Source organism: Chionomys nivalis, chromosome 1 (assembly GCF_950005125.1).
Source record: "Chionomys nivalis chromosome 1, mChiNiv1.1, whole genome shotgun sequence".
NCBI classification, from domain to species: domain Eukaryota; kingdom Metazoa; phylum Chordata; class Mammalia; order Rodentia; family Cricetidae; genus Chionomys; species Chionomys nivalis.
In genome coordinates this window covers 67,411,642-67,438,778 of record NC_080086.1, presented here as the reverse complement: position 1 = coordinate 67,438,778, position 27,137 = coordinate 67,411,642, and the positions used below count along the sequence as shown (strand labels likewise).

Genomic DNA, 27,137 nt, shown 5'->3' with positions numbered 1-27,137 from the left:
ATTCCATTTAAAATGTTTACATGATGCCCGCCATCAGACAGATCACTCTAGAGCACAACACAGTGAGCTGCTTTATTACAGAAGAAAATAACATCCTAACCTTTTAAATTAAATAATAGACTTCTTTCTTAAAAACAAAATCAACTTATGGGGGGCTGTGAGCTCCTCATACACTTCCCACCAGAGTGATAAGCTCCCTCAGTTATGCCACAAACAAGAAAAAGCCAAGTCCTTCAAAATGGCTTTCACAGTTTTGCAGAGATGGCCTTATTTAGTCCAAAGGTAGAGATGAACCAGTTGGAAGGTAAGTCACAACAGGGACCAAAGGCCAGTGCTCGGATCTAAAGAGGGCAGAGAGGTACTTTCTCTCGCATCCTAATTTTTGAGTTAGTTGTTTGGTGTGATTTGCTCATTTTCAGATTTGCCTTAAAAAAATAAAATGACTTATTTTCAAATAATAAATTAAAAAAAGACCAACAGTTTCCCATTGGTATTGACCCTTTCCTATTCTGTCTTAAAAGTTTAATTCCATGGGGGTGAGGATAGTAAACTGATCAGGGCATGTAGCTCAGGAGGAGGATAAGACTTTGTAAATTACATCTATTTATTGTGTGTGTGTGTGTGTGTGTGTGCGCGCGCGCGCGCGCGCATACCACAGTGCACAAGTTGAGGTCAAAGGACAACTTGGGGGAAGTTGCTCTCCTTCCATCATGTGTGAAGTCCAAGGAAATGAACTCAGGCTGCTGGGTTTGGAGGCAAGTGTCTTTATCCAAGGAGCCATCTCCCTGGATGGTGACTGAGATTTATCGAAGGTCCGTGATGGTCACAATCCTATCCTTGACAGTGACGTGACTGCAGTCCTGAAACGGGAAAAGGAGGAACAATAAATGTGTGGAAAGTCCTTTATAGTTGTTAAAAAACGCAAACATTTCTGTTTTATTTGAGCCTGGGTTGAATAAATGGCTTCAAACTCCCTAGGTAGCCTAGGATGTCCTCGATCCTCCCGTGGCTGCCTCAGAGTTGGTATTACAGGCATAACTCGTCTGCTATGTTCATTAGTACTGCGGATTGGACCCAGGTCTGAGGCTTGTGAAGAAGTGCTCCACCACCTGAGCTCCATCCCCAGCCCTAAACTGCTCATTTAAAATGCCTGCGCAAGCAGTAACCCAGAGCCAGAAAGACAAACACCCAAACTCTCTCTTATTCATGGATCTAGCTCTGAACATCTGAGCGTATACCCTAACGTGTCAGAAGAAGCCAGGAAAGCGGAAAGGGATCATGGCAGGGAGGGTGGACAAGAAGCTCTAGAGAGGGGAGCAGGAGGAGGCAAGAGCTACAAAGGAGCTTGAAAATAATGGGGGCATTTATGTGGGGAGTGGGAAGGAGGATAATACAGGGAGAGAGGGAAGAAGGAATACGTTACACTAAGGTTGCCTGAAAACCTAGGGGAACCGATTATTTTATAAATTTATTTTAAAAATACATACAATATGCTAGGTATATGGCATACACGCTTCATTCAAGCACTTGGGAGGCAGGAGGCAAGTGAATCTCTGAGTTTAAGGCTGCCTGGTCAACAGGGTGAGCACTAGGCTACGGAGGCCCTATCCCCCCCCCCATATAGACTGTTAGTTGTTCACTGGAGGAATATATGAGCTATTGTCATTGACCTTGCTGACCCAGAACTCAAAGGGAAGACACTATTGCTGAAGACAGCACTCTTTGGACACAGTACTTGGAGGAGTCAGCGCGAGCTGACCTGGAAAGCCCCTCGCTGAGGACTGGCTCTCATGGTACTGAAAGGCACTATGCAAGCTGCGCAGGAAGAGGGGCAACTGGATGCCCTACCCAGCCGTAAAGCCTGCGACTCACAGTAATGACCAGAGCTAAGACAGCCACAGTGGGGCATCAGTGGCATTTTGTCCTCGGGGTGACCAACAGTCGTCTAATCAGTGGGAGGGAATTCGTACTTCAGACTGCGAACCTAGCCAGGGCTGGATAAGTCACAGACCCGAGAGAAGAACCCACCACCGCCATTTCCGTGAACCAACAGTTTCTGAGTGTATTCTAAACACCGACAGCTACATGTAGCTCTCACCTTTCGGCACTAAAGCTTCCTTTTGCAACAGATGGAGACTATTAAAGAGTTACAGCTGATCCAGAGACAAGCCAGAAAGTGACAAATCTGCAATGCAACCAGGAAACCCAAGGCTGAGGGGAAATCTCAAAAGAGGGGAGCAGAGTGTGTGGGCCGGAGGCCCAGGATGCCTGCTGTTAGACAGTGACCCAAGGCTCGACAGGGAAAATAATTCCAGGAAATAACAATATGGTTGTATAAACAAGACAAAATCTTTGACATCAGTTTGCCCTGCCAACATGGATGGGGGAAATTTCACACAGCCCCATGACTACATGAAAGTACAGATTATTTTTTTGCTGAGAGGGAGACTCAGTTTCCTTAAGGGATGAGCTCCTACATACATTGTCGTGTATGTGTGTGTGTGTATGAGTGTGTGTGTATGTGTGTGTGAGTATGTATGAGTATGTATGTGTGTATGTGTGAGTGTGTATGTGTGAGTGTGTGTATATGTGAGTGTGTGTATGTGTGAGTATGTGTGTATGTGTGAGTGTGTATATGTGACTGTGTGTATGTGCGAGTATGTGTGTATGTGTGAGTGTGTGTATGTGTGTATGTGTGAGTGTGTGTATATGTGAGTGTGTGTATGTGTGAGTATGTGTGTATGTGTGTGTATGTAACTGTGTGTGTATGTGTGAGTGTGTGTATATGTGAGTATGTGTATGTGTGTATGTGTGTGTATGTGTGAGTATGTGTGTGTGAGTGTGTGTGTGTATGTGTAATAATTACAGAAGAAATCATGAATTTGGGAGGGAGAAGAAACTGGAGGGGGAAAGGAGTTGGCATGATGTAGATGCAGCACTCTTGTGAAATTCTGAAAAGTAAGTAAGTAAATAAATAACTCAAATGCTGGCTCAAGGTCAGTGATTCCTAGTCTGGAAGCCAGACCATGATGTCAGTGGCAATTACAGTAACGAACCTGGGAATGATGATTCCCTCCACTCACAGTCTGAATCAGCATCTTCCCATACATTTTATGGAGTCACTTGTTAAATATTCCTTTACTCAGAAGAATTAGTAGGGTTGTTGCAGTGTTTGGGGGGAATTATATTATTCAGACAATAAAATTCACCTACCACCACAAGTGGGGGGCAGGTTCTCACTCTGGCATAAAAAGGCTTGCTTGTTTATTGATTGATTGGAGTCGACAGGGCCTGGCTATGCAGCTCAGGCTGGCCTCGAACTGGCCATCCTCCCATGGCAGCCTGCAGAGTGCAGGCATTACAGGTGTGTGGTACCATGACCAACTCCAGGAAGAATCTTTATAACTAGACCTGGGCACTGGTGTCCCAGGCCTATTTGATGGTACAATCTTTATTTTAATATTCTCACATCTAAACATTATTATATCTCAAGATAGACCAATGTATATAGTCCTAGGGGTTTTTCTGTAGCAGCCAACAGGTCTGCTCAGGGTTCCTGGGGTGCTCTGGAGAGAGCCCCACTGCTCTGCTGTCTATGTGGGTGGCCCTGGCTTGCATAGAACACATTGTGTAGATCAGGATGACCTCAAACCTACAGAGATTCCCTTGTCTCTGCCTCCCAGATTGCTAGGATTAAAGGTATGTGCCAGCATTCCTGGTTCTATTTATTTATTTTTTAATATTTATTTTCTTCCTCACTTTCAACTCAAACCTATTATCTGAGTTTGATCCACAAGACTGAAAAAATCATCAGGGGCTAAGAGATGGCTCAGGAGTTAAGAGCACTGACTGTTCTTCCAGAGGTTCTGAGTTCAATTCCCAGCAACCACATGGAGGCTCACAACCATCTATGATGAGATCAGGGATACATGCAAGCAGATGCTGTATACATAACTAATAAATTTAAAAAGAAAGAAAATAAAGTTCAATTAAAAAATAAACATAAAAGTGATAAATCAATAATACATATACATTTTTAGAAGCTATTATTCTATGAAGCTTAAATTTTGTGCTTGGAAAAGTATGAAGTACATTAACACACACATATACATACGTGTGTGTGTGTGTGTGTGTGGTATCTTATGACTGTTTTATCATGCAAAATCAGCTCGTGGACCCCATGATCCTAGCCTTCTGTGGTTCTCTTTGGCACATTCCCTGTTCCTTCATGCTTTATGGCACAGGACTCTGGTTCCTTCCTGTGTTGCTTGCTTTTCTCTGGATACCTCCCACCCCAGCCACTACCCCCTGCCCCCCAAAAAGGGAAAACTCCAGGCTAGTGTGAAGCAAGCACCAGAATCTCATTGATCTGAGCTGATCTGAAGCACGGAAATCTGAGCAGCTAAACCTGTTGTCATGGACACAAGCTGGGAGAAGAAACCACTTCCTAGGGCAGTGAAAACCCTAGTTTTGGGCAAAATTCCAGAATGAAATACGTTTAGTTTTCCTAGCTTGCATGGCTTTTTCCTTTTCATTCAGACTGCTGACTGAAACTTAGTGACTGACACGGAACAAAGTAACATTTAGTAAGCAGATAATGCATTAGGTGTTTTCTGTTATTACTTCTTTTCCATTGATACTGGGGATTGGGCCCAGAGCCTCACACATGCTGAACACATTCTGTCTGGCTACACCCTTCTCCCACTTATTTCATCCTCTCCAGGACCCTGTAAAGTACTATTATTAATAAAGTATTATTAGTATCCCACATATCAGATGAAAGGCCCAGGGAGGGTCAGAGCCTCACAGACAGGAAGTAACGGGGTGACAGGGCTGAGATCCAAACCTATCTCCAAAGTCCACAGTTCCATTGCTGACTGTGGAACTCTGGGAAGGTGAGTGCTGGGGCTGAGCTCAGGTGGGTTAGAAGGACCATGCATCTCCCAGGTTTTATGTGCTTGCTGACTTCTACATGGATACGATAGATACATACGCAGAACAGAGGGGGGTCTCTGCCATGAGGGTGAAAGCCCTTCTGCCGGCAGGTGGAAATCTCTTGGAGGCCATAATCAGTTAACTTAAAGAATCCAGTTCTGAAACAAGAAAGGGCAGGCTCAGAGTCGAGGCATCGCTCCAGAGGCTTGCTCCCACTCCCAACACTCCCCCGTCTTCGCCTGTGCCCCGAGTGCCCCGTTTCATGCTCACACATCCCAGGCTCTCACACTGACTCACAGGGCAGAGGAATTTTAGACAGCTTTCACAGTGTGCTGACTTCCAGCTCTGTGCTCTGGGGAATGGGTCACAGTTAAAGAATAAATTATCTGCTGATTATAAAGAGGAATCAAATAGGAATTTTTTTAGACTTAATTTATTTTATGAGTGCTTGGCCTACACGCCTGGTACACAGTGAGGTCAGAAGAGCCTTGGAGTTACAGGTGACTGTGAGCCACCGTGTGGGCGCTGGGGACTGAACCCAGGTCCTCTGCACAAACAACAAGTGCTCTGGCCTGCTGAGCCAGCTCCCAGCCTCCAAAGGGGAATTTTCTAGTTGGGAATTAAAACTGAAAGTGAGAAATTCCTTCGAGCAAGTCAACAACAGATTCAAGTAGTACTAAACGTGGAAATGAAGATTCTTAGGTCAACTAAGATTCTTCAGTCTGAGGAACAGAGGGGAAATGGCAGGAACAGAGGCTCAGAGCCCTGCGGGACAACACCATGCGCACAAAGTGAAACTTGAAAACAGTGAACAATAAAAAGGCGAGTTCATCACTGTCTCCATTATTAGCTCTGCTGGAGAATTCAGAGTAAAGGGGACATTTGGAATGAGAAGAATTAACACTGGAGATGACATAGGGTCCAATGTGGGAATTTTTTTTTTTTGGTTTTTCAAGACAGGGTTTCTCTGTGGTTTTGGAGCCTGTCCTGGAACTAGCTCTTGTAGACCAGTCTGGTCTTGAACTCACAGAGATCCGCCTGCCTCTGCCTCCTGAGTGCTGGGATTAAAGGCGTGCACCACCACCGCCCCGCTAATGTGGGAATTTTTAACCTTTAACCTCAGGCTCTGATATCCTTTTAAGTCAAATAGTTCAGATTTCAGTTTTTCTTAGAAAACCAACATTAATAATATATCTTAGAAAGAGCAGGTTGTGTTTATCAGAATATAGAGCTCGAAGGAAGTCTTTTAGAGCAGCCAGTGAATGCCATTTATGAATTTTGGTTTATTTTATTTTTTTTATTAAAAATTTCCACCTCCTCCCTGCCTCCCTTTTCCCTCCCCCTTCCCCCCACTCCCCACACCCCACTCCCCTCCCCCTCCCTCTCCAGTCCGAAGAGCAGTCAGGGTTCCCTGCCCTGTGGGCAGTCCAAGGTCCTCCCCCTTCCATCCAGGTCTAGGAAGGTGACTTCTTGAATTTTGGTTTTTAAAAGGTCTAGGGGCCGGAGGATGGCTCAGTTGGTAAAATACTTGACATAGAAACAGGAGAACCTGAGATTGTATCCCCAGCATCTACAAAGAGCCTGATGTGATGGTATACTCTGAAATCCCAAGCTATGAGACAGAGTGTGGTGCTCTCCAGACTAACCAGTGATCTCTAGGTTCAGCCAGAGACCTTGCGTCAAAAACAATGAGGTAGAAAAGCAACAGAGAAAGATATCCCATGTCAACCTCTAGTTTCCACACATATGTGAACACTTATGCACAGGCATCCTCCTAAGCTCATGTACACACACACACACACACACACACACACACACACACACACACACACTTGGTTTCAATAATAGAGAACTTCTGTTCCTTCTAAGACCCAGAACCCAGAACCACATCCTTGGTACTCACTCCTGGAACTTGGGGGAGCAGACGATTGCTATAGACTCTGGTAACATCATTTGATAGGAGCAGTGGGTGTGCAGATCCACACTGGACAGGAAGGCCGTCTGGGTTGGGTGAGTCTGAAAAGATGACAAAGGTCAGAGAATTTCCAGTGGCCCAGCTGCCATGTCTGACCCACTTAGGAAGGCAGGTCCTAGGAGCTCCCAACAGCGGGACCCAACCCCTTCTCTGAAGCCATGAGGAACACACAAGACCTGCACAGTGAGTTCCCTCCCAGCACTGTAAACAAGCAGAGTCTAACACCAGTGTGTGGAAACTCTACCTGTCCTTGAAAGGCCCGTGGAGTTCAAGACCATGTGCTGTATATTTGAAAATGTCGAAGACACATTTTTATGTATTTAGATATAGTGTTGAACTCTGTAGCTCAGACTACCCTGGAACTCACTATGTAACCCTGGCAGGTCTCAAACACACCTCCTGCCCCAGCCTCCCAAGCCCTGTGACACAGATGTGAGCACAGATGTTTAAGTGTTTTTCTCATACGCAGACCATAGTCAACTCAGCATTCACAATGTACACACATCTCAAAACACCTTATACATCATATATAGGTTTGTATGAATTGTCAGTTTTATGCCTTGTCTTCAAGGCATACAATCGGCTCTGAGAAACAAGAGGAAGAAGTTGAGCACAGGGCTGTCTGAGGCCAAGTCAGGGGACGGGAAATAGATGGAGCTCTGAGAAGCGAAACTGGCTTGTGTATTTTCCTCTTGTGATTTAAAGATCTGAGAAGACCTATAGACTGCTGTTTTCATTTTTTAAAACTTACACTTATATATGTGTGTGCAACCCCGAGAATGTGTGTCTGCCTGCCCATGTTTATGTGTGTGTATGTGTGTGTGTGTGTGCGTGCAGGTCAAGGGCAACTGACCTTCCCCCAGTTTTCTCCTTCCCCCAGTTTTCTCCTTCCCCCAAGTGGGCCAAAGAAACTGAACTCAGCTAAGAGTGGGCAGCAAAAGCCTTTTACATATGGAACCATCTGGAAAGTCCTTTCTTGTTGTTTTCAATCCCAAATTATGAAGAAATGGTGCAGAAATGCCATAGAGGTAACATAAGCCAAACTTCTCTCCATGTGTTCCTAGCTGGGAGCCTTCACCCATCCATGCCTAGTTCTACTTGGAGTCCAAGCAGTAACTACTTGGAGTCTACCCTCTCCTTTAGTTTCTTTTCCATTTTTTAAAAAGATTCACTTAAAAATTGTTCATGTGGGGGGCTGGAGATATGGCTCAGCAGTTAAGAGCACTGATTGCTCTTCCAGAGGACCCGGGTTCAATTCCCAGCACCCACATGGCAGCTCACAACTGTCTGAAAATGCAGTTTCACAAGATCTGACACCTTCACACCAATGCACATAAAATAAAGTTAAATAAATCATTAAAAAATTAAAAAAAAAAAATTGTTCATGTGCACACATGTCTGTGTGACTACAGGCCACATGTGTGCAGGTGTCCTGGGTAGGCCAGAAGCTGGTATCAGATCCCTTGGTGCTGGAGTCAGAGGAGACTGTAAGCTGCCCGGAGGAGTTCTGGAGACCAAACTCAGACGCTCTAGAAGAGCAGCAGGAGCTCTTAGCCACCAGCCTCCTCCAGCTCTAACCTCCTCTGCCTCCCCCCACCCCACCAGCAGATCCTCACTCCACCCTCACCAAGGCAAAGGCTGCCTGACAAGGGTGTCCATGACTACTTCACACAGAAGCTCAACCCTCTGTATGTCTTCAGCCCTCTGACCTCAGCCCTGACTCTGAGGGCCATGTGCTTTCTCCCTGTGCAAATACGAATGCCTTGTGCACTTCTGATACATTACTGTCCTGACTGCCCTGCCTGCCTTTCCCCCTCTCCTCCACTGCTCACCAGACGTAAACACACACACCCCAGACAGCTGCACGCTAGAGTGTGGATAAATCTTGAAGGGGATTAAGCAGAGGAAGCTGGATCTTCTAACTGCAGTTCAAGGTTAGACCCAAGCGGAGCTGAAGTACTCAGGAGTCGGACTTAGGAGGTGAACTCTAAAGAAAGGTAGGACAGGATGATGGGAGCAAGTGTGTGTGTGTGGGGGGGTCACTGTTGGAGACAGGAAGTGGGAAGGGTGCAGCAGGTTGCTGGCAGGGTGCTACTAGAGCCCAATGCAGGTGAGCATCCTGAATTCCTTCTTCTGATGTCCCCGCTCTGTGGCTTCTGTGTTTTCTTTACACATTCCTTGGTCTCCTTTTACCGCCCACCGCATTTTCTGCTCCCTCAGTAGCCTGCCCTTCAGGCTGCCAGCAAATAGCTTTTCTTACTGTCTGCTCTCTCCACTTTCAAGGCTGCCTGGGCCAGTTTAATACGAAAGCCTCCCATATCACTCCCCTCTTTTGCCCTTACATCTTTTTCTGACGAAAACCCACAAAAACCGACAGGACCGCTCACTGATGCAGGAGCACAGTGTACCTATCCAATGCTGACCCCTCCCCCTTGTAAGTCATCCTAAGTCACCTCGAGAGTGGTCCCCCTTGCTCTGAAACCCACAGTGCCCTGTGTGCACCTTCTGAGGAATATAATGCATTCTGCCTCATGGGAACAGGTGCTCCTTTCCTGTGTGACCCTCAACTGTGTCCCCAGACACAACAGGGAGAGTTTCTATCTGCCAGCTGGGATCCTTGCCTTAGGCATTAGGCAAACCAGTGAGTATTTACGAAATTGAACCGAAAAGGATGGAAGGGCCAGAGAGTGCCCCACATGTCGGCACTGCCCTAGTGCGGAGGACAAGTGTGTATGACCCCCTGAACCTAGAAATAAGCCATCGGACTGTGGCTTACACCTCTCATATACCTAGGAAGCAGCTTGTTCAGTGAGCCGGAGGCCTTAAAAAAACCCGAGAGAATCATCCAGATGTACTGTTTAGGAAAGGAACTGTGTTTCCTTGAACGTCATCAGAAGTGTGCACGGTGTGTGCAAACACGGCAAGTGCTGTGTCATAAAGAGACTGCAGCCACCAGAATGCACTCCCTGGCTATTAAAAACAGTTTCACTCACACAGCTTTTAGGTACATGGTCTCTAGGCCAGTTTCCCTTCACCAGAGACCCCAGAACACCAAAAAATTATTTTTAGTAAAAGATAAAGTTGAGGAAAACCGCAAAAGCTCTCAGCAGTCTTCTGAGGCAACTGACTGGAGCACTGGGAGCCATGTGTGTGGAGAGACAGATTGTTCGGCTAGTCTGACTCTGCTCAGGGAGTGAAGCAGGCTGTGTGCCTCTAACAGAAGAGGAGTCCCGCCCTCAGGGAAGTACGATTTTCTTACATGGATCCAGCCAAGCGTGAGGAGTCCAAGATCATCCTGCATAAAGAAAATTTCTTCTTCATTCTCTGTGTGGCAATAATCGGGCCCACCATTTTGTCTGGGGATGAGAACATGTGTGATTGTGAATTCATTTCTCATCTGCAAAGGAGAAAACAACAGGTCACAATTCCCCGGGTCTCTCAACCCACTTCCTCTTAGCAGAGGAAAGTGAAGCCCCTTCTTCTCCCTGAGCTCCTGCTCACTCCTCTTCCCTGAATCCCTCACCCCAGGGCTTCACAGCAGAGTGCTCACAGGCTTTGCCTGGGGACTCAATAAAGCCACAGGCACTGAGACAAACCCCAGATCTCCCTCTAGCACAGGTTGGGCCAATGGCATAGTCCTAGGGGCTTTTCTGTAGCAGCCAACAGGTCTGCTCAGGGTTCCTGGGGTGCTCTGGAGAGAGCCCCACTGCTCTGCTGCCTAAAGCAGCTCCCCTGCTCCAGCCTCCTCATTAGGGCCTTGGTGAGGGGCTTGTTTGGAAGTGAGGGATGGGTTCAAGCTCTCCCTCAGCGGCCTCGCCTTCCTCACAGTTCCTACATCTCCTAGTGGACACACTGCTCAGCGCTCTCTATCCCAGGGTCCCTTCCATCTCTACAAAGGACCGCACACCTTACAGATACATATGAAGACCTTAGATGATTTCCATTCCCAGGTCACAGTTCAGGGGGAGCTCAGAAGAGGAGAAAATAAGTAAGCCTTCCTGCTCAGTTTAGAATTAAATCAGCCAGCCTTCCTTCCTTCCTTCCTTCCTTCCTTCCTTCCTTCCTTCCTTCCTTCCTTCCTTCCTTCCTTCCCTCCCTCCCTCCCTCCCTCCCTCCCTCCCTCCCTCCCTCCCTCCCTCCCTCCCTCCCTCCCTTTTCTTCTTTCTTGAGACAAAGTCTTATTCCATAGTCAATACTGGTCAGGACTCACTATGTAGTTCAAGCTGACCTCAAACTCATGGAAAGCCTCCTGTCTCAGATTCCCCAGGGGTAGGATTACAGGTATGAGGCACCAGGGAGCACTGCTGACTGGCATTACAGTGTGTGTGTGTGTGTGTGTGTAGGCTTTGTGGAGGGATTGGTGCAGAGTCAGACCCCAGATATCCAGCCTGAGCGTCACAGGAGGCCGCAGAGGAAACAGCCCCAGTTCAGGCGAGCTACACTTCCTTACCAATTTTCCACAGAGGACTCCACAAGTTTCAATGCCTTTGGCAGTATTGGCACTGGCAAGCTGGAGAAATTCCGGGCACAAATTGCGGGGCACCACAATATGGCGCAGGCCTTCAATGGTGGGAACTGAAATGGACAAGGGGGGAAAAGTCTGAGGCCAGGGGTCCCTGAGCAGAAGTCAGAGCTGACAGCGTGGAAGAGAAATGCCACGTCATTGGAATTCCCTCCATGAGCCCCTCTCCCCTCAAGGGCACCACAGAAAGACATAAATCTCTTCTCAAACATCTGGCCACAGCTTTAGTCTACTTTAGTCTCAGCCTGACTGGAGGAACATTATTTGTGGATGTGGGCACCCCATGTATGTGGGTGCCTGGGCTCTGTGGGCAAGGTCCACTCTCAACACAGGTGGACAACATGCAGCCAGCTGGGAGCTGCAGGGAACAGAGAAAAGATTTTCTCTGTGTCTCTCCTGGGACGTGCATGCTCTTCCTCTGTCCTTAAGACTCCAGATCTGCTAGGCTTTGGACTATGGCTTGTGGACTTGTGCTGGGACTTCAGGTCTCTCGTCTCAGACTGAGACTCACACGGGGCTTCCCTGGTCTGTCCTTTTCACACATGGACTGAGCCCAAACTACCAGTATTCTAGAGCATCCACCTGCAGAAAGTCTGTTGTGGGAACACTCAGCCATGTAGGACACTTCCCCTAAAGGCTGTGCGACCACGGGAGACGCAAACTCGTACTTTAAAGGACATTACAGACTGCCTGGTGGCACACACAGAGACTTGTCTCAAGAACAGAGCTCCACAAAGATTCCCCCTTTAGGGCAGTGCGGTAGGAATGGGGCAGTGTCTTGGGATTCTGAAGCTGTGGGCAACTAGTGAGTACCTCAGCCTGCATCCTGAGACGCCAGCTGTGAGTACAGCTGGTGACTGAGCCCAGCAGAGCCATAATGACGTGATTCTAGATGTAGCTGGCACCAGTTACCCCTCTCCTGCTCTTTTCCCCCTTCTGAACGATACCGGCTCACTCCTGCCTCTCCGCTGTATTTTGGAAGTGTGGATTCATGGCAGCACAGTCTCACAGCTGGAGAAGGCTGACTGCCTTATCTAGTTCTGATTTTGATGGAACTTTAAGGATATGATGGCACTCTACTGCCATCTCAGCACTCGGAATATTGTGGCAGGAGAATCCCAAGTGTAGTGCTAGTCAGTTACACAGGGTGGCTCAGGAAACAAAATGGCAAAAAGGGATGGTGGAGCTGACGGCTCCATGGGTACAGACTGCTGCACAGGCATGGGGACCAGAGCTCAGATCCCGAGGCCACATCTACAGGAAGATGGGAGGCAGGAACAGACTGATCATCAGAAGCTCACAGAGGACAAGAGAGAGGTCCTGTTTCAAACAAGGTGGAAGCAGAGGACTAACCCTCAAGGGTGTTTGTTGTCTGACCATGTGGTGTGCTGTGGAATACCCGCTAGAAGAAAGTTGAAATGCCAAGCTCCCTAAGAAAAAGCAGCTTGTAAAACTTAATCCAGGATGCCAACAGAGTAGATCCTTTTGTGAACTCTACAGAGAAGCTGTGTGCATGTTATCATATTAAGAGCACAGTAAACAGATGTGCCACATCAGCATTTGGGTCTGCTAGACCTTATCGGCCAGAGGGACAGAGCCACTGCAGTGTGACAACTGCATCTGTGGGTGATGTTAAGGCTGGCACAGCCTCCCTTCCCGTCCAGCGATCGCTCCGTCCATTCTCAGAGGTGTGTCTCCACCCACAGGAGACACAAAATGAGAAAGACTCAAGGCCCCGCCTGCAGGTAGTTAGAATCTAGTTTTTGACAAATTATGGCACTATCAGAAGTGATTTCAAAAATATTGAGGATAAGAAGATCTCTGGGAGTTTTATGGGGGTTGAATCAATCTGACTGACTGGACAGGAGTTGGAGAAAAAGCCTCAAGGAAAGCAGAAGGCAGACGCTAGAGCTAGATGGAAGCTGACAAAGCTGTGGGTAAGATATTAGAAAGTGTTTCCCAGAGCACAGGCCACGCAGGAAGGAGCGGTACAGAGAGAGAGGACTTTAGAGGGAACAATGAGGAGGCCTGAAGCCTCAGAGCACAGCACAGTTCCTTTCTGGAAGATGGGTCACAAGGTTTTCTGAACGAACCAAGTAGCCCCCTGCAGTGTGAAGCACTCTCACTGGCTAAGCCCCTCACAGAATAGGAGCACCCCAGAGCAGGGAGATTCAGAGGTGGGGTTGCCTGTGGAAGCAAACATTTTAGAATGGCTTCCAGGAAGCACGATCTCTAGTTTACTGAACACTTCACATTTCTGCAGAACCCTTGAAGATTAGTGTCTGTCTTCCAGGAAGTTTTTAGAAAACTGACTCAGATTAACCTAAACTAAAGGCCATTTCTACAAAACAGACAAAGAGCGGGGCAGTGGTGGCACATGCCTTTAATCCCAGTACTCAGGGAGTCAGAGGCAGGCAGATCTCTGTGAGTTCGAGGCCAGCCTCATCTATAAGAGCTAATTCCAGGACAGCTAGAATGGTTACACAAGAAGCCCTGTCTCAAAAAACAAAAGCAAAACCAAATAAGACAGACAGGGTGGCAGGACAGAAGAAGACAGTGGGTTCCCATGAGGTTCTGTTGATTGAGCCAACTAAGTGGGTCATGGAAGCGAGAGAGATGGAGGGAGGCATGGGGGGGAGGCTCACCATTTTCTATGATGCTTAGTGCTCCAGGCTTCAGGGACCTGTCTACCACGGGTGGCTTAGCTGGTCTCACGGTTCTGTTACAGTCTGAAGTCTGCGTGGGTGAGGTGGGGACCACATCTACACAAGGCTTTTCCAGATCAGGTAGCAGAGGCCCACTTGGGCCAGGGTCCACCTTCCGGAACTCTTGGACAATTTTTAGCCGCTCTTTTTCTAGCTCCTGCTTCTGGATCATCTCCTCAAAGGCATGGAACTGTTCCTGCTCTAACTGCTTCTGCTTCTGCTGAGCAACTCTCTGTCTTTCTTTTTCCAACTCTTGCTGGATGGCGATATTCCGGGCAAGTTCCTCCTCTTCCTTTTTCTATGGGGGAAGAAAGGGTCTTGGTTAACACTTCAGCTCTCAGAAGGAAAGCCTAGTCTGCACAGAGATGTCCAAAGTACAGTTTTTCTCTGGTCTGATCTCCCAATCCAGACTTCATGCTTCGCTAGGTACCTCTAATGTCATAGAGTACAGTCACCACCCTGCTCTATCAAGCCACCATATACCTGTTTTCAAGGACAGCTCGTGTTCCTATCTTCAAGTTAGTGTTCATTGCTCAGCTGACAGACTCTAGACTCACCCTGAGAACAAGGTTCTGAGCATGTCTGTAGGGGATGATCTTGACCCATCTTAATTGTGGATGGGACCATTCCCTGTGCAGGGGATCCTGGAGTGGATCCCAAAGGGAGCTGAATACCAGTGTGCAAGCATTCATGCTGTTTGCTTTGTTTTTAATTTTTAAAATTACATTTACTTATGTGTTTACCAGAGAAAGGACATGTGTCAAGGCTCACATGTGAAGGTCAGAGGACAACTTGTGGGATTTCTAGTGATTATCATTTAAATAAAATGACATTTAAACTAATAAATATCAAGCAGCAAACCCCTTGAGTGTATTAGAAATGTATGCTCAGCACTATTAATACCCCCGCTGACTGTCAGTGCCAGTGTGCAGACCAACGCAGCATGTAGGCAGGTGCCAGTGTACAGACCAGCGCAGCACGTAGGCAGGTGCCAGTGTGCAGACCAGCATGACACGTAGGCAGGTGCCTCTCCAGCGTGTGCTCCTGCTCCACAAGGGAGCACTGGAGGGCTCTGACTGTTTCCCCACAAGCTGAAACCATTCTAAACAAGACCTGCTACACATCACTGGGAAAAATCAATGACTATAGAAAGCTTTTGGGATAAACTTCCCGCGCTTGAGATCTGAAACTCCTATGAGAATGTTCAACATGGTCAGGTCTCTTGCTGTAGATATGACAAAGGTCACAGGTGTCTGTCCTCAAATCATCCTCGTGGGCACATAGACTGGTGACTGAGCCCAGCAGAGCCATAATGAATCTGCTATAAGTTGAGTCACTGGTCTTTGTGCCCCCCGCCCCCCAACAAACTAGCTCATTAAAAATCACAGACTCATTTGGTATGGCGTAGCACAGCCTGGACTGTCTGAGAAGCACACACCGCCCTCCCGTCTCTTCACTGACACACTGACCTTTTGTTCTTTATACTGCTCATATTCTTTGGTGTATCTTTTCAAGAGTTCGCTCTTAAGTTCTTCTGCTTTGGGGAAAGCAACATTCTTTAATTTCTGAAATACAAAACCAAACCTAAGAATCACAACCTTCTAACATCAGCCAAGGAAGCGAGAAAGAGGACATCAAGAGTGACAGCAGTGTCCTCCCACACATGAGAAGCCCTCCACCCTGCCGACCCCCTTCCTGCACCCGAGAGGCAGCCCAGTGAAAACTGGGACCCACCTTGACGGCCTCTTTCTTCTCAGGAATGATAGCTGATTTGTAGTCTCGGTGTTTTGGAAGTTTTTCAATGAAAAGCCTAAAGAAACAGAGCAGAATGGTTAGGGTACGCAGGAAATGACACATGAGACCCTGAGACAATGCAGCCACTACAAGAAGAGTTTCTAGGAGCGCGGGGAGATCGGGCATGGGCATGGCATGCAGGGCCTTGGCCCCTACCAGCTTCGTCTCTGCATAGAAGTCCTGATCTCTTCTCCCGAAACAGGGAGTAACAGTAAATACCAGATTCCTACAGCACAAAGGAGAGCCTCAGGTGAGATGGCTCCCTAGGTAAAGGCACTTGCAGCCAAGGCTGGGGACCAGAGTTTAACCCTTAGTACTCACATGGTGGAGGAAGAAAACTGATTCATCCAAATAGTTAGCTAGCCTCCATGAAGGCCACCTTGCAGGTACCCCCACCCCAGCAAAAAATAAAGGTAAAATTTGAAAGAAGAATGTAGCATCCATTGACGCTTGCAATTCCAGCCCCCAGGAGCCACTGTGAATTTTAAACCAGATTGAACTACTTTAGTGAGAATGTCTTAAAACAGAAGAAAAGGTCCCCAAACCCCCAAACCAAATGGAAATAAAAGCCTGTGATATGCTCCAAATCGTAACTCTACAGAAAAAGGTCTCTTCCTGTGATATGACAGAAAGGGCCTCTGACATAAAACATCACTCTGTGCTGGCTAATTTTGGTTGTCTACCTCACACACCCGGGAAAAGGGAAACTCAGCTGGGGAATTGCCTCCATCAGATTGGCCTGTGCGCATGTCTGTGGGACATTGTGTTGACTAATTGACGATGGAGGGCCCAGTCCACTGTCAGTCGTGCCCTAGGCAGGTGGGCCTGGGCAGTAGAAAAAAGGCAGATCTACACGAGCCAGGGAGTGAGCCAGTCAGCAGTAGTCCTCTGTTGGTTTCCTCTTCAAATTCCTGCCTTGACTTCCCATAAGATACACGAATCCTTTTCTCCCCAAGGCCTTTGGTCAGAGTGGTTGATCACAGCAACAAAAATGCTAAGCAGAAAGAGGACATTGGCACCAGGGGCAGGAGGCGAAGACAAAACCATGGCCATTACTGCTTTTATGACCTTGGCCACCAGAAGTGTTTCCTGGGACTCATAATCCTTCAGAGAATATTTTGCACCAAACCAAGTATGGAAACGCTTCCAGCATGTGCCGCCTGTGGTTTGCTGGCAGATGCAACTAGGGGTAACTATGAAGGCAGACCAACACAAGTCATAAACTATCTGATTACATGCTGTGCAAGCCTGTCAAGCCAAGCCGGACCACCCAAAAGGAGGTCTTGAAAGTTGTCCTCTGATGCTGGGCGGTGGTGGCTCACGCCTTTAATCCTAGCACTGGGAGGCAGAAATAGGCGGATCTCTGAGTTTGAGGCCAGCCTGGTCTACAGAGTGAGTTCCAGGACAGGCTCCAAAGCTAAAGAGAATCCCTGTCTTAGAAAAAAAAAAAAGAAAGAAAGTTGTCCTGACCTCTGTACGCACACATGGCAACCTATCCATAGACCCCCCATACGACCACTACTAATCGTAAATATAAACTAAAGGACTGTGCACATAGCCAATATAATTCGTTTATTCAAAAGTTATTGTTTACTGGCCATTTCTAGAAGGTGCCAAGCTGGCCTCTGAAGGCTGGGATATATCCTAAATGATCCATTCAAGGTTTCCTCTCATTATGGAGCTCCCATTACAATGGAGACAGACATTAGAAAAAAGTGTGTCAAAGAATCAGTGCTATCAGGGCTGGAGAGATGGGTTAAAGGTTAAGAGCACTGGCAGATCTTCCAGAGGACCTGAGATTGATTCCCAGCAACCACATGGAGGTTCACAGCAATCTGTAACTCCAGTCCCATGAGATCTGACACTCTCTTTTGGCCTCCTCTGGCACCAGGCATACATGTGGTTCACAGACATACAAGCAGACAAAACCCCCACACATAACATAAACACATTTAAGAAAAAGGAATCAATGCCAGGAAGATCACTATCAACAGGAAAGGAGGACAGGCAGTGACTGGAGAACGGGGTTTGAGATGGAGTAGCTCAGGGAACGGATGGTGTCTGGGGAAGGACTGAAGAGAGCTGGCCTTGAGATCCAGGAAGAGTGTTCAGGTAGATGGAGAAGGCCCCACGTGGCCCCATGTGGAAACACAGTCTCCCTAAGAGAACGAGCTCAGAACAGAGTATAGACTGCGGTCACATTCATGCTTTAAGGACAAAGGAGCAAGGATCATGGATGCTTGCATGTGTGTAAATGCTATCTGGTAAGAACAAGTCCATAGGTGGTGGTATATGTGCCAGATGATACATCATCATCATCATTGTTGTTGTTGTTGTTGCTGTTGTTGTGTGTGTGTGTGTGTGTGTGGTTATGTCTGTGTTGCAGTATACATGTAGAAATCAGAGGACAACCTGTGGAGTTAGTTCTTTCCTCTACCTCTCTTTATGTGGATTCCAGAGATTGAACACCATCGACCTTCATGGCAAATGCTTTACCCACTGAGACATGTTACCAGCTTGCCATTTAATTTTTTGTTTTAACTTGAATTCCTCCTCCTAATATTAGGGGAAATTATCATGAACAAGTATTTTTGTATGGAAAAAACTCATTCAAAAAGCAGACATTCAATAGAAGGCTGCTTTAAGGACCATATTTTCCAGTTTCCAAAGTTAATTGCTGGAGTGAACCCAAGCATGGTAGACCCCTTCTTGGGTCTATAAGCCCCAGCCCCAGTAAATGCCTTTGGCACAGGTGATGGTTCATGGGAGGAAGGAGGATTTGTGTCAGAGGGGGCTCACACGGTATGGCAGACCGGAACTGCTTGCATAGTCTAAGTCCCTTCTGTGCAGCCTCTGATGCCCATAAAAAGCTGCGAAAGAATCCACAGCCTGGCTTATTGTCTGTGCTCATCATGAAAGTATGTACTGATCCCGCATGCTCAAGATCTTTCTTCTATACTGGGGTCTGCAAAAGGCAACGCATTCCTTCAGCAGGAAAACTACTACCAAGGGGGGAGATATGCCTGAGATTGCCAAGATGCCTGAACCGATCTGGGAGGAAGGACAGACATGCCTTTTAAATCCTGAAGTAAAGCGTACATGAAAGACGCAGAACAAGATTCTTACGAGTGGAGGAGGCTAAAGGGTGGTGAGGTAGACATCGGCAACCCTCCCCCCACCTCCCTGCCCCTACACTTCCCCCACCCTCACCCTGCAGCTGTAGTAACTGGTAGAGTGAGCCACTCGATGTAAATGGGCAGGAACACACCAAGTGAAAACCAGTCTCAGAGTTACTGGGCTAGGACTTCTCTGGAGCCGCCTGCTAGTCAGTTCACAGACTCGGGATCAGGGTCTGGAAAGCAGGTGCCAGAACAATGCAGGCAGCTGCATCTATTGCTCCAGACCTCATCAACCCATGCAGTCCCAAATTAAATCCCACTAGTCAAACCAGTGCAGTCCCAAATCCAACAATCGAGCAAGTGAGTGAAAATCCTCATCCACGATTCTGCCCCAGGCCTAGCTCATGGTGTCTAGGGGCAGACACCCCACCCCACGTCAGTCTCACCACTTCACTAATATTTGTCATTCTGAGTAACACTGGGTCACATCAAAAAAGACAAAACCAGTTTCTTAAGGATCTGTTAGTACTGGTGTTGTTGTTACTGGTGCTGGGGATCAAACCCAGGGTCTTCCACATGCTGGACAGCTCTGTACACTGAGCTACATCCACAGCCCTCCATGGACTTTTAACAGAATTAATACATCTGCTTCTGTTTCTTAGGAGCTTGTTGCTACAGTCAACAGTCTCTCTTGAACCATAGCCTTTCCTTTTTCACAAGATCTTTTCTTTACGGAAAACAAACCCACACTCTAGAACTTCCCATCTTGAAATATAGAGAAGCAGATTCATGCTTCACATCAGCATTCAGCGACTTCCTTATTATTCTACTTTGTGTCTTACCCAACTTTCTACAAAGAGCTGTCTAAGCCAGGCACGGCAGTGCACACCTTTAACCCCAGCACTCAGGGCAGAAGTATCCATGGCTTTAAGGCCAGCCTGGTCTACGTAGTTCCAGGACAGCCAGGGATATGAAGGGAGACTCAAAAAATTAAAACAATCAAATAAATAAAAACAAACCAAAAATCCCAAACACACCCTAAACCAGCCCCCAAGCCCTCAAGCCAAAACATAAATCAACCTGTCCACACCAGGATTTGGCAAAGTAAAACCAGTGGGCCAAATCCAGCTAGCCATCTCGTCTTGCCAACAAAAAAAAAACAGAAACAACCAGGAGAAATATAGACACTGGGGTTTGCCAGAATGAGGGGAGGGGCACTGCTGGCACCTAGTGGGGTGCTTCCATCAGGGACGCTGCTAACCTTCAACACTCAGCTCAGTCACAGAACCGAGACATATTCCCTACTGGGGCAGAATGTCTCTAGAGAGGACTGACAAGACACCCAGTGATGACTGACGTGCGTCTGTCTGGGAGGACACACCTAGAAGTGGTCAGTAGGTGTCTCATGTAGAGAGGAGTGGAGAGGGAGACTTACTGCTTCCTGTAAGCCTAGACGGAAAACAAAAGAACCTGTGTTCTAGAATGAACCCTGAAATAGGAGGTGCCACTGCAGACGGGAACCCAAGCTCATTCTTAACCCCGAATGCACTCCGCCGTAGAACAGACCTGGAGGGTGATGTGTCTACTTAGCACCCCCACCCTGTGAAGACCCACGAGCGATGCCATGGAAACCCTTCCTGAGCCCGAGGTCCTCTGAGTCACAGCAAACTCTTTAGGTCCTATTGTACTGAAGTTCAGACTAGAAATGACAAGTCAGACTTTTCCCATCATCCCCTTCCTCAACCACACGGTGCCCTTGTCATTGGGGCTTTAGGAGTCATTCCCTGGTGACAGCCTTGAAACCTTATATTTATGTTGCCTATCCAACTATGAGGAACAAACAGCTCAGGAAATGTCTTACTGTTGTAAGTCAGACAGCAAGTGGTCCATAGTCATCTGTAACTAAGAGACTACACTGACAGATAAGAAAAAAACTTCTTCCCTATATCATATAAGAAGCTACAGGATGAGTACAGGAATCTGGGCTCTGCCACACACCAGCAATGGCCCTGGGACTGGCTGCCTGAGCAGAGAGAGTGCAGCCAAAATACTCACCAATGCAGATACATCCTGCTTACCTGTGGACAGCTGGGACAGGTGGGACTGAGGACTAAGTCTCCTACCCAGGACATTCCTAAGTCAAATAATACCGCTTTTGGCCCTGTGTCCTTGAATGGCAAGGACAACTCACTTGTGAAAGCTGCCTGGAACCTGGTTAATGATTGACACTATCAAGTTCCCTGCCGTTAGCAACTGTGGGGGCCATAGGTGAGCACAGGGGTAGAATACAAGGGGTGTCAGTCACAGAAATGAAAAGGAGAGCTGTGGGCATCTTACGTGATGTATTTGTTGTAGAGGATAAAGGCATGTTCAATGTTGCCTTCTTCAGAGTAAATGGATGCCATGCGGATGATCTCAACACCGGAGCGGTAGTAGCGTCGGGGTGGGATGTCCTCATTTAATTCCACTGCACTCCCAAGTTGGGATAGAATCCTCACCCGGTCTTGGGGTGGGAGGCTCACATCCCCATGGTCAGACATTGGACCGATAATGTCTTTTCTGGGACCAAAGAAAGAAAGCAGATAATATCAAAGCCAGGGTCATATCTTCCCAGTGATCTAGCACAAGGTGAGTGTACCACAAATCTCCCAAAATATTAAAGAAAGAGCTGGGCGTGGCTGAGCACACCTTTAATCTCAGCAGCTGAGGAACAGATCTCTGAGTTCAAGGCTAATCTAGCCTACACAGAGAGTTCCAGGACAATCAAGGCTCCATAGAAAGACCCTGTCTCAAAACAAAATAAAGCACACAACAGAGAAACAAAAATTAGAGAAAATAAAGCACTACATGCAGCGGTTCTGATCAATACACTAACCTTCCTACCCACAAGAACACCCAAGTCCTGATTTGAGGACTGACAGGTTAAAAAAAAAAAATCAACACCCTTGTCCCACAATTTGATGCTACAAGGAATACAGCATTGATAGGCCACTGTGTGTCTAGTGCCCCTTAACCACTCTCCGTCAGCGGAAGGCCTCCCTAGAGCCCTGTAGACGTAAGGAAGCATCTGCCACTTGCTCTGCTGTTTCTCTATCCAGATGCCTACTTCCATTTACCCAATACCTGGCAGAGTGTGTTCAGAGAGCCTTCCTGAAGACTGTTCTGGTAATTTATTATTCCATTTCATTTTGCTGGAGAATATCAGATATTTCCCATGATACAATTCCTCAGCTTTGAATACAAGGTCAGTATGCGTGTGTGTGTGTGTGTGTGTTTTGGGGGCAAATGCTTACAACTCCACTCGCTAACCCACTATTTGATTCAATCTGTCACACTTACCATTTTCAGGGAAAGGCAGTTAGCACTCTGAAACAGTGTACACTTGTCTCCACAAGGCAAGTAGGACTTCAAAAGCAAAGGGAAAGTTACCTCAGATGGGGTGGGGATTCCCACTCATTGGATGTTGCTTCTGTTGGACTCGGGCTCTGGGCTCCATGACACCACCATTACACATAATCCAGAGAGGAATTGGGGTTGTTCTGTGCATCGGGTCACAGCCCAGCCCAGCCAGCCTATTCTAGAATACACTCATCTTGTGACCCAACAGTCTTGTTTCCCCATCCTTGTTCCTTATTCCTCGGTCAGGATTCCCATCTGCCCGGGAACCGCAGATCACAGTCTCATTTATCCAGCCGTTGTTTATCTGAGTTCCACTCACCTGTTCTCAGAGACTTTTCTCTATCTAAGCCAATTCTACTTTAGCTTTCTTCAAACCTTGGGTGACATTTCTTCCATGAAGTCTCCCCACTAAACCTCCTTCCCTCCTAGCAAAAGTTGGGGGCTGTTAGGAATGTGGAGGCACAGCCAGTGTAACACATCTACTCCTGAGCATAAAACCCGTCCAAGTCCCTAACTGCTGGAACTGGGCACAGCCCAGCAGAGCTCACTGGAATGGGATGCTGGGCATCTCGGTACCTCTTGGGGGAAGGCACCTGTGGATAGAGAAGGTACCTTCCTCTGGAAATCAAGTGGCTTGGGCCAGCATGGGGTTCAGCAATCATGCAAGGGAAAGACAGTGTCCAAAAAGAAGGGGGAAGGACCAGGAGGAGCTCTGGAGGAGGCAAAAGGAAGGAGCAGGGGCTAAAGGGCACGCCCCGGAGAGGGATCCAGCTGTTACAGCTGGCAGAGCCCTTCCACAAGGCACTCAGTCAGGTTTCGGGAAAATGTAAGGCGTGCTGAGACCGGGCCTGCCTGGTCAGGAGCCAACCCTGGGGACAGGGCCATCCCGGAGCTCGCGCGCGGCGGCCCAGGGCCAGGGACACGGGCACCACACTCATGGCTTCTCCCCGCGGGGTCCCACCGCGCCAGGATCCCCCGTCCCGCAGCATTCCCGGGACCCTTCCCACCTTTCGTGAAGGATAACAGTCGAAGCTTCCGGAAACGTCACCTCCGATGACACGCCCACTCTCGCCACTCCTTCAATTACACTCCAAGGATTTCAGACCCGGTCTGGAGAACGGGTGGGTGGGGCTGGAATCTTCAACCAATGAGAACGAGCTCTGCTGCAGGCCTCTTGATAAAGGAATGAACCAGGAAGAAAAGGGAACCTAGTGAGTGAGGGAATGGAACTGCATACTGAACCAGTATGTTTTAAAAATTATGAAGCAACAGTTTCCTGTCAATGGCTCCTCCATCGAAATAATAGCAATTTAACATATCATGGGGAATTGCTGTGTAGCTTGACATTCACGGCTCAGATGACAGCACCTTTTCAAACAAAACTTCCCAGGCACTCTCTGTCAGCGGGTCTTGCTTGTTTTTAAACGTATTATTATCGTGCGTGTGTGTGTGTGTGTGTGTGTGTGTGTGCTCGCGCGCGCGCGCCTGTGCGTGGAGGACATGCTGCAAGGGACGGTGATTGTCAGAGGACTATTTATAGGACAGCTTCTTTCCTACTGTGTGGGTTCTGGGGAGAGAATTCAGGTCATGAAGCCCGGTGGCAAGTGCCTCTATCCTCTGACCCATCTCACCAGCCCATGTTGGTTCTGTTGTAATTCTCCACTTTAGGATTCTCCTAAAATTTAATTTCTTGAAAGGGAGATTTTTCTGACTCATGGCTCCATCCTCTGTGCCCACAGTGAATGACCTGTGGTTCCAAACTCAATACTTACTCTTGGATGTGCAGGTGTTACTGAGATAAAGGTGTTTCACTGTCCAAAGATTACAGGGATGGACTAACCACTTGTGAAAACAGAGATGGCCACGACAGGCTGATCGTTATGTTCTTGGGACCAAATATTCTCTACGAAGACAAAAAAAGTGAGCCCTCAACACTCAGGACGAAAGATGTGGCTTTACAGGTTCAAACACAGGAAAAGGCATCAAGGTCTTGAATTCGTGCATAATTATTGCAGGCAAATTATATGCCCGATACTTATCTCCAGCTGCAGAACACACCTCAGTTAGCTGGCTCAGATCTCCCAGTGCAGAACTCCTAGCAATATTGGAGGATGAACTTGTGGCTCTGAACTCCATTTTGTTTGAAGGCAGGGCTTTCCTGTCACCAAGAACAAATTAGTTAGGGAAATCAAAAGCATGGGAGAGTCTTCTGCATCAGTCTCAGAAGTACTAAGATCACAGGTGAGAGCCACTTGCCAAGCTCCAGTCTCTCTTCTGTGGGTGCAGCCGGTATGGCAGTTATAACAGACTTACTTCCGTTTACAAACGGCCAGTATAGAATCTTGACCCTCCAGCATTCTGTACCAACTTTGGGTGCAGAACCAGGCAAAAAACTGAAGAGTTGGAGAAAGAAGACATTGGTGAAGGACAGGTAAAGTTCGTGTCCAGAAAACGGGAATTTGTGTGTATTTGTTGGTGATGTAGTTTTATCATGGGAAATGGGCCAACACACCTTGCCTCTCTTTGTATTTTAGAACTGTCAATTTGATGTTTTTATATATCATGAGAGTCCAAAAATGGCCATGAAATCTGCACACTGAAGAGAGGGTCTTAAACCTTTCTTCTCATACTGTCTCCCCTAGCACGCATGTAGATGGTAGGTCACTTTTCATGGTTCACAAAGGTGTTTACATGGTTCATATTTAGTGACCTAAAACAACAACAAAGATACTGCTGTGTCTTAACTGTATCCACTTAATTATCTTAACCCAGTTAACTGCATCCTTAAATACTTTTTGAAGTGCTAGATATTGAACCCAAGGCCACATACACCCCAGGCAAGTCCTCTACCACTAAGCTACATTCCCGGCTCAACAAAATCTTTTTTTTTTGTTTTTTGTTTTGTGGTAGACAGGGTCTCTCTGGGTAGTTCTGGCTGTCCTAGAACTCACTCTGTTGATCAGGCTGGCCTCCATCTCAGAGATTTGACAGCCTCTGCCTCCAAGTGCTGGGGTTAAAGTGTGCACCACCATGCCTGGCCAACAAAAACTTCTTCACATAAGAATATATTCATCTTGAGTAGTTCTGGGTGAAATACTGTCAGAGAAATGTCTGTTTCACAGAAAGCCTGGATCACTTTTATCCTTCACCTAACCAGATTCTTCCGTGGCCCATGGCAAATCTGTCTCTGAAGGATGCCCTGCTAGTCAGTTTTCATCGCTGTGACAACATACTCGAGGGTGGCTCACAGGTGCTGATGTATCAGAGCATCAGTGTTCTCACCCTTTGGATCAGTGGTGAGGCAGAGCACCAGTGGGGAAGGAGAATGTTGCAGAGAGACTGGAAGGGGCAGGAATAAGATCCAAGCTTCAAAGCACACCCCTTGCCTTTAACAAGACCCCGCTCGCTAGTCTCTGTCACTTCCCATGATGCCACCACATTATGACCCCACCAAAGGGTCAATACATTGACTGGGTCAGAGTCCTCATGAGCCCATTATTTAAAATCCTTACAGTTGGTTTTTAAAGACTCATATTTTCCTACATGTGTGTTTTTCTATCCATATTCTATTACTATTTTTAAGGAAAGCAACACAGTGAACCATTCTGTGTGCTTTCTCATAAGTCATACCATGTGCTTTCTCATGAGGCATACTGTGTGCTTTCTCATGAGGCATACTGTGTGCTTTCTCATGAGGCATACTGTGTGCTTTCTCATGAGGCATACTGTGTGCTTTCTCATGAGACATACTGTGTGCTTTCTCATGAGGGGCACTGCATGCTTTCTCATGATATTTCAAAGCAGCACGAACCAACTTGACCTGATGGACTTTATGGGAAACCATAAAGAAAGGCGCTTAGGAAATGCAGTGTGGTAAGTTATACCATGCCTCGGCACAAGGTCAGGTGTTTGTAGCCCAACTTGCATGGGCTCCTTTTGCTCTCAAGTCCCTGATTAGTGCTGTGACTTCTGAGTGATTCCCACTGGCTTCTTGTGTCAGTGATAAGTGAAGTAGATATAATTACTGTTGGGGTCACTGAGTTTTTAGGGATGCCTGGGTGAATCTATCTAGGAATTCTAGTATGAGTGAGTAGGTAATATGTGACATATGACTCCAAGGACCACAGGCGGCAGGGACACGGGCCCAGCCTCTACAGAGAAATACTGCACGTATAGTCCTTTAAGAAGTGTTCTTTCCATGATCCTGAATGGGAGCTTTGGGAGTGTGGAATACGGCTTTAAATTTATGAAGTCTTCAAGGTTTTGTTTTCTTTTTAAATCGGTGTCATATTTCATAAAACTCCTTTCCATGGTGCTCCTGTGTCCTCTGTGAAAGGTCGTGGGTTTGGAGCTCAAGGGGTTCACTGAGGTGGACAGACCTTCTGGCTAACAGACTTGTTAGAGTCATTGATGCCTTGGACAGTCAGACAGCAGCATGACAGGCTCTGAAGAGCTTGGGCCCACATGGTACTGTCCTCAGGCTCTCGAGTACTGGAGTCACAGGCAGGTCAACACATATCTGGGAAGTGGGGGAAGATAGACAAAATGAGATAAAATTAAGGAAGCTGTCTTTTTCACTTGGGGAGTGAGAAATAAGGCAGTAAAGAGTCGACCTTCTGCCCTCCCTGGCTCCCTTCCTGCACCTTCACTACGTTCAAGCTGGGGTGACTCTTGGCCACACCACCAGC

The 27,137-nt window shown here is 47.3% G+C and overlaps 1 protein-coding gene across 3 annotated transcripts; it reads right to left on the bottom strand.

Annotated features, from left to right (window-relative positions):
• Nucleotides 1–46: 46 nt before the first annotated feature.
• Stambp (STAM binding protein) lies at nucleotides 47–23,496 on the bottom strand. 3 transcript variants are annotated; one of them, XM_057777445.1, is made up of 10 exons: nucleotides 23,457–23,496; nucleotides 21,388–21,609; nucleotides 15,872–15,947; nucleotides 15,607–15,702; nucleotides 14,078–14,435; nucleotides 11,361–11,485; nucleotides 10,170–10,307; nucleotides 6,839–6,951; nucleotides 4,994–5,093; nucleotides 47–860 (listed from the first exon to the last, which is right to left on the bottom strand). In XM_057777445.1, exons 2-10 carry the CDS (start codon nucleotides 21,588–21,590, stop codon nucleotides 804–806), a joined length of 1,266 nt encoding a protein of 421 aa, XP_057633428.1. In that variant the 5' UTR covers nucleotides 21,591–21,609; nucleotides 23,457–23,496; the 3' UTR covers nucleotides 47–803. The 3 variants fall into 3 exon arrangements, with proteins under 3 accessions (XP_057633428.1, XP_057633447.1, XP_057633438.1); XM_057777464.1 differs by lacking the exon at nucleotides 23,457–23,496 and adding an exon at nucleotides 22,480–22,888; XM_057777455.1 differs by lacking the exon at nucleotides 23,457–23,496 and adding an exon at nucleotides 21,739–22,046.
• Nucleotides 23,497–27,137: the final 3,641 nt, after the last annotated feature.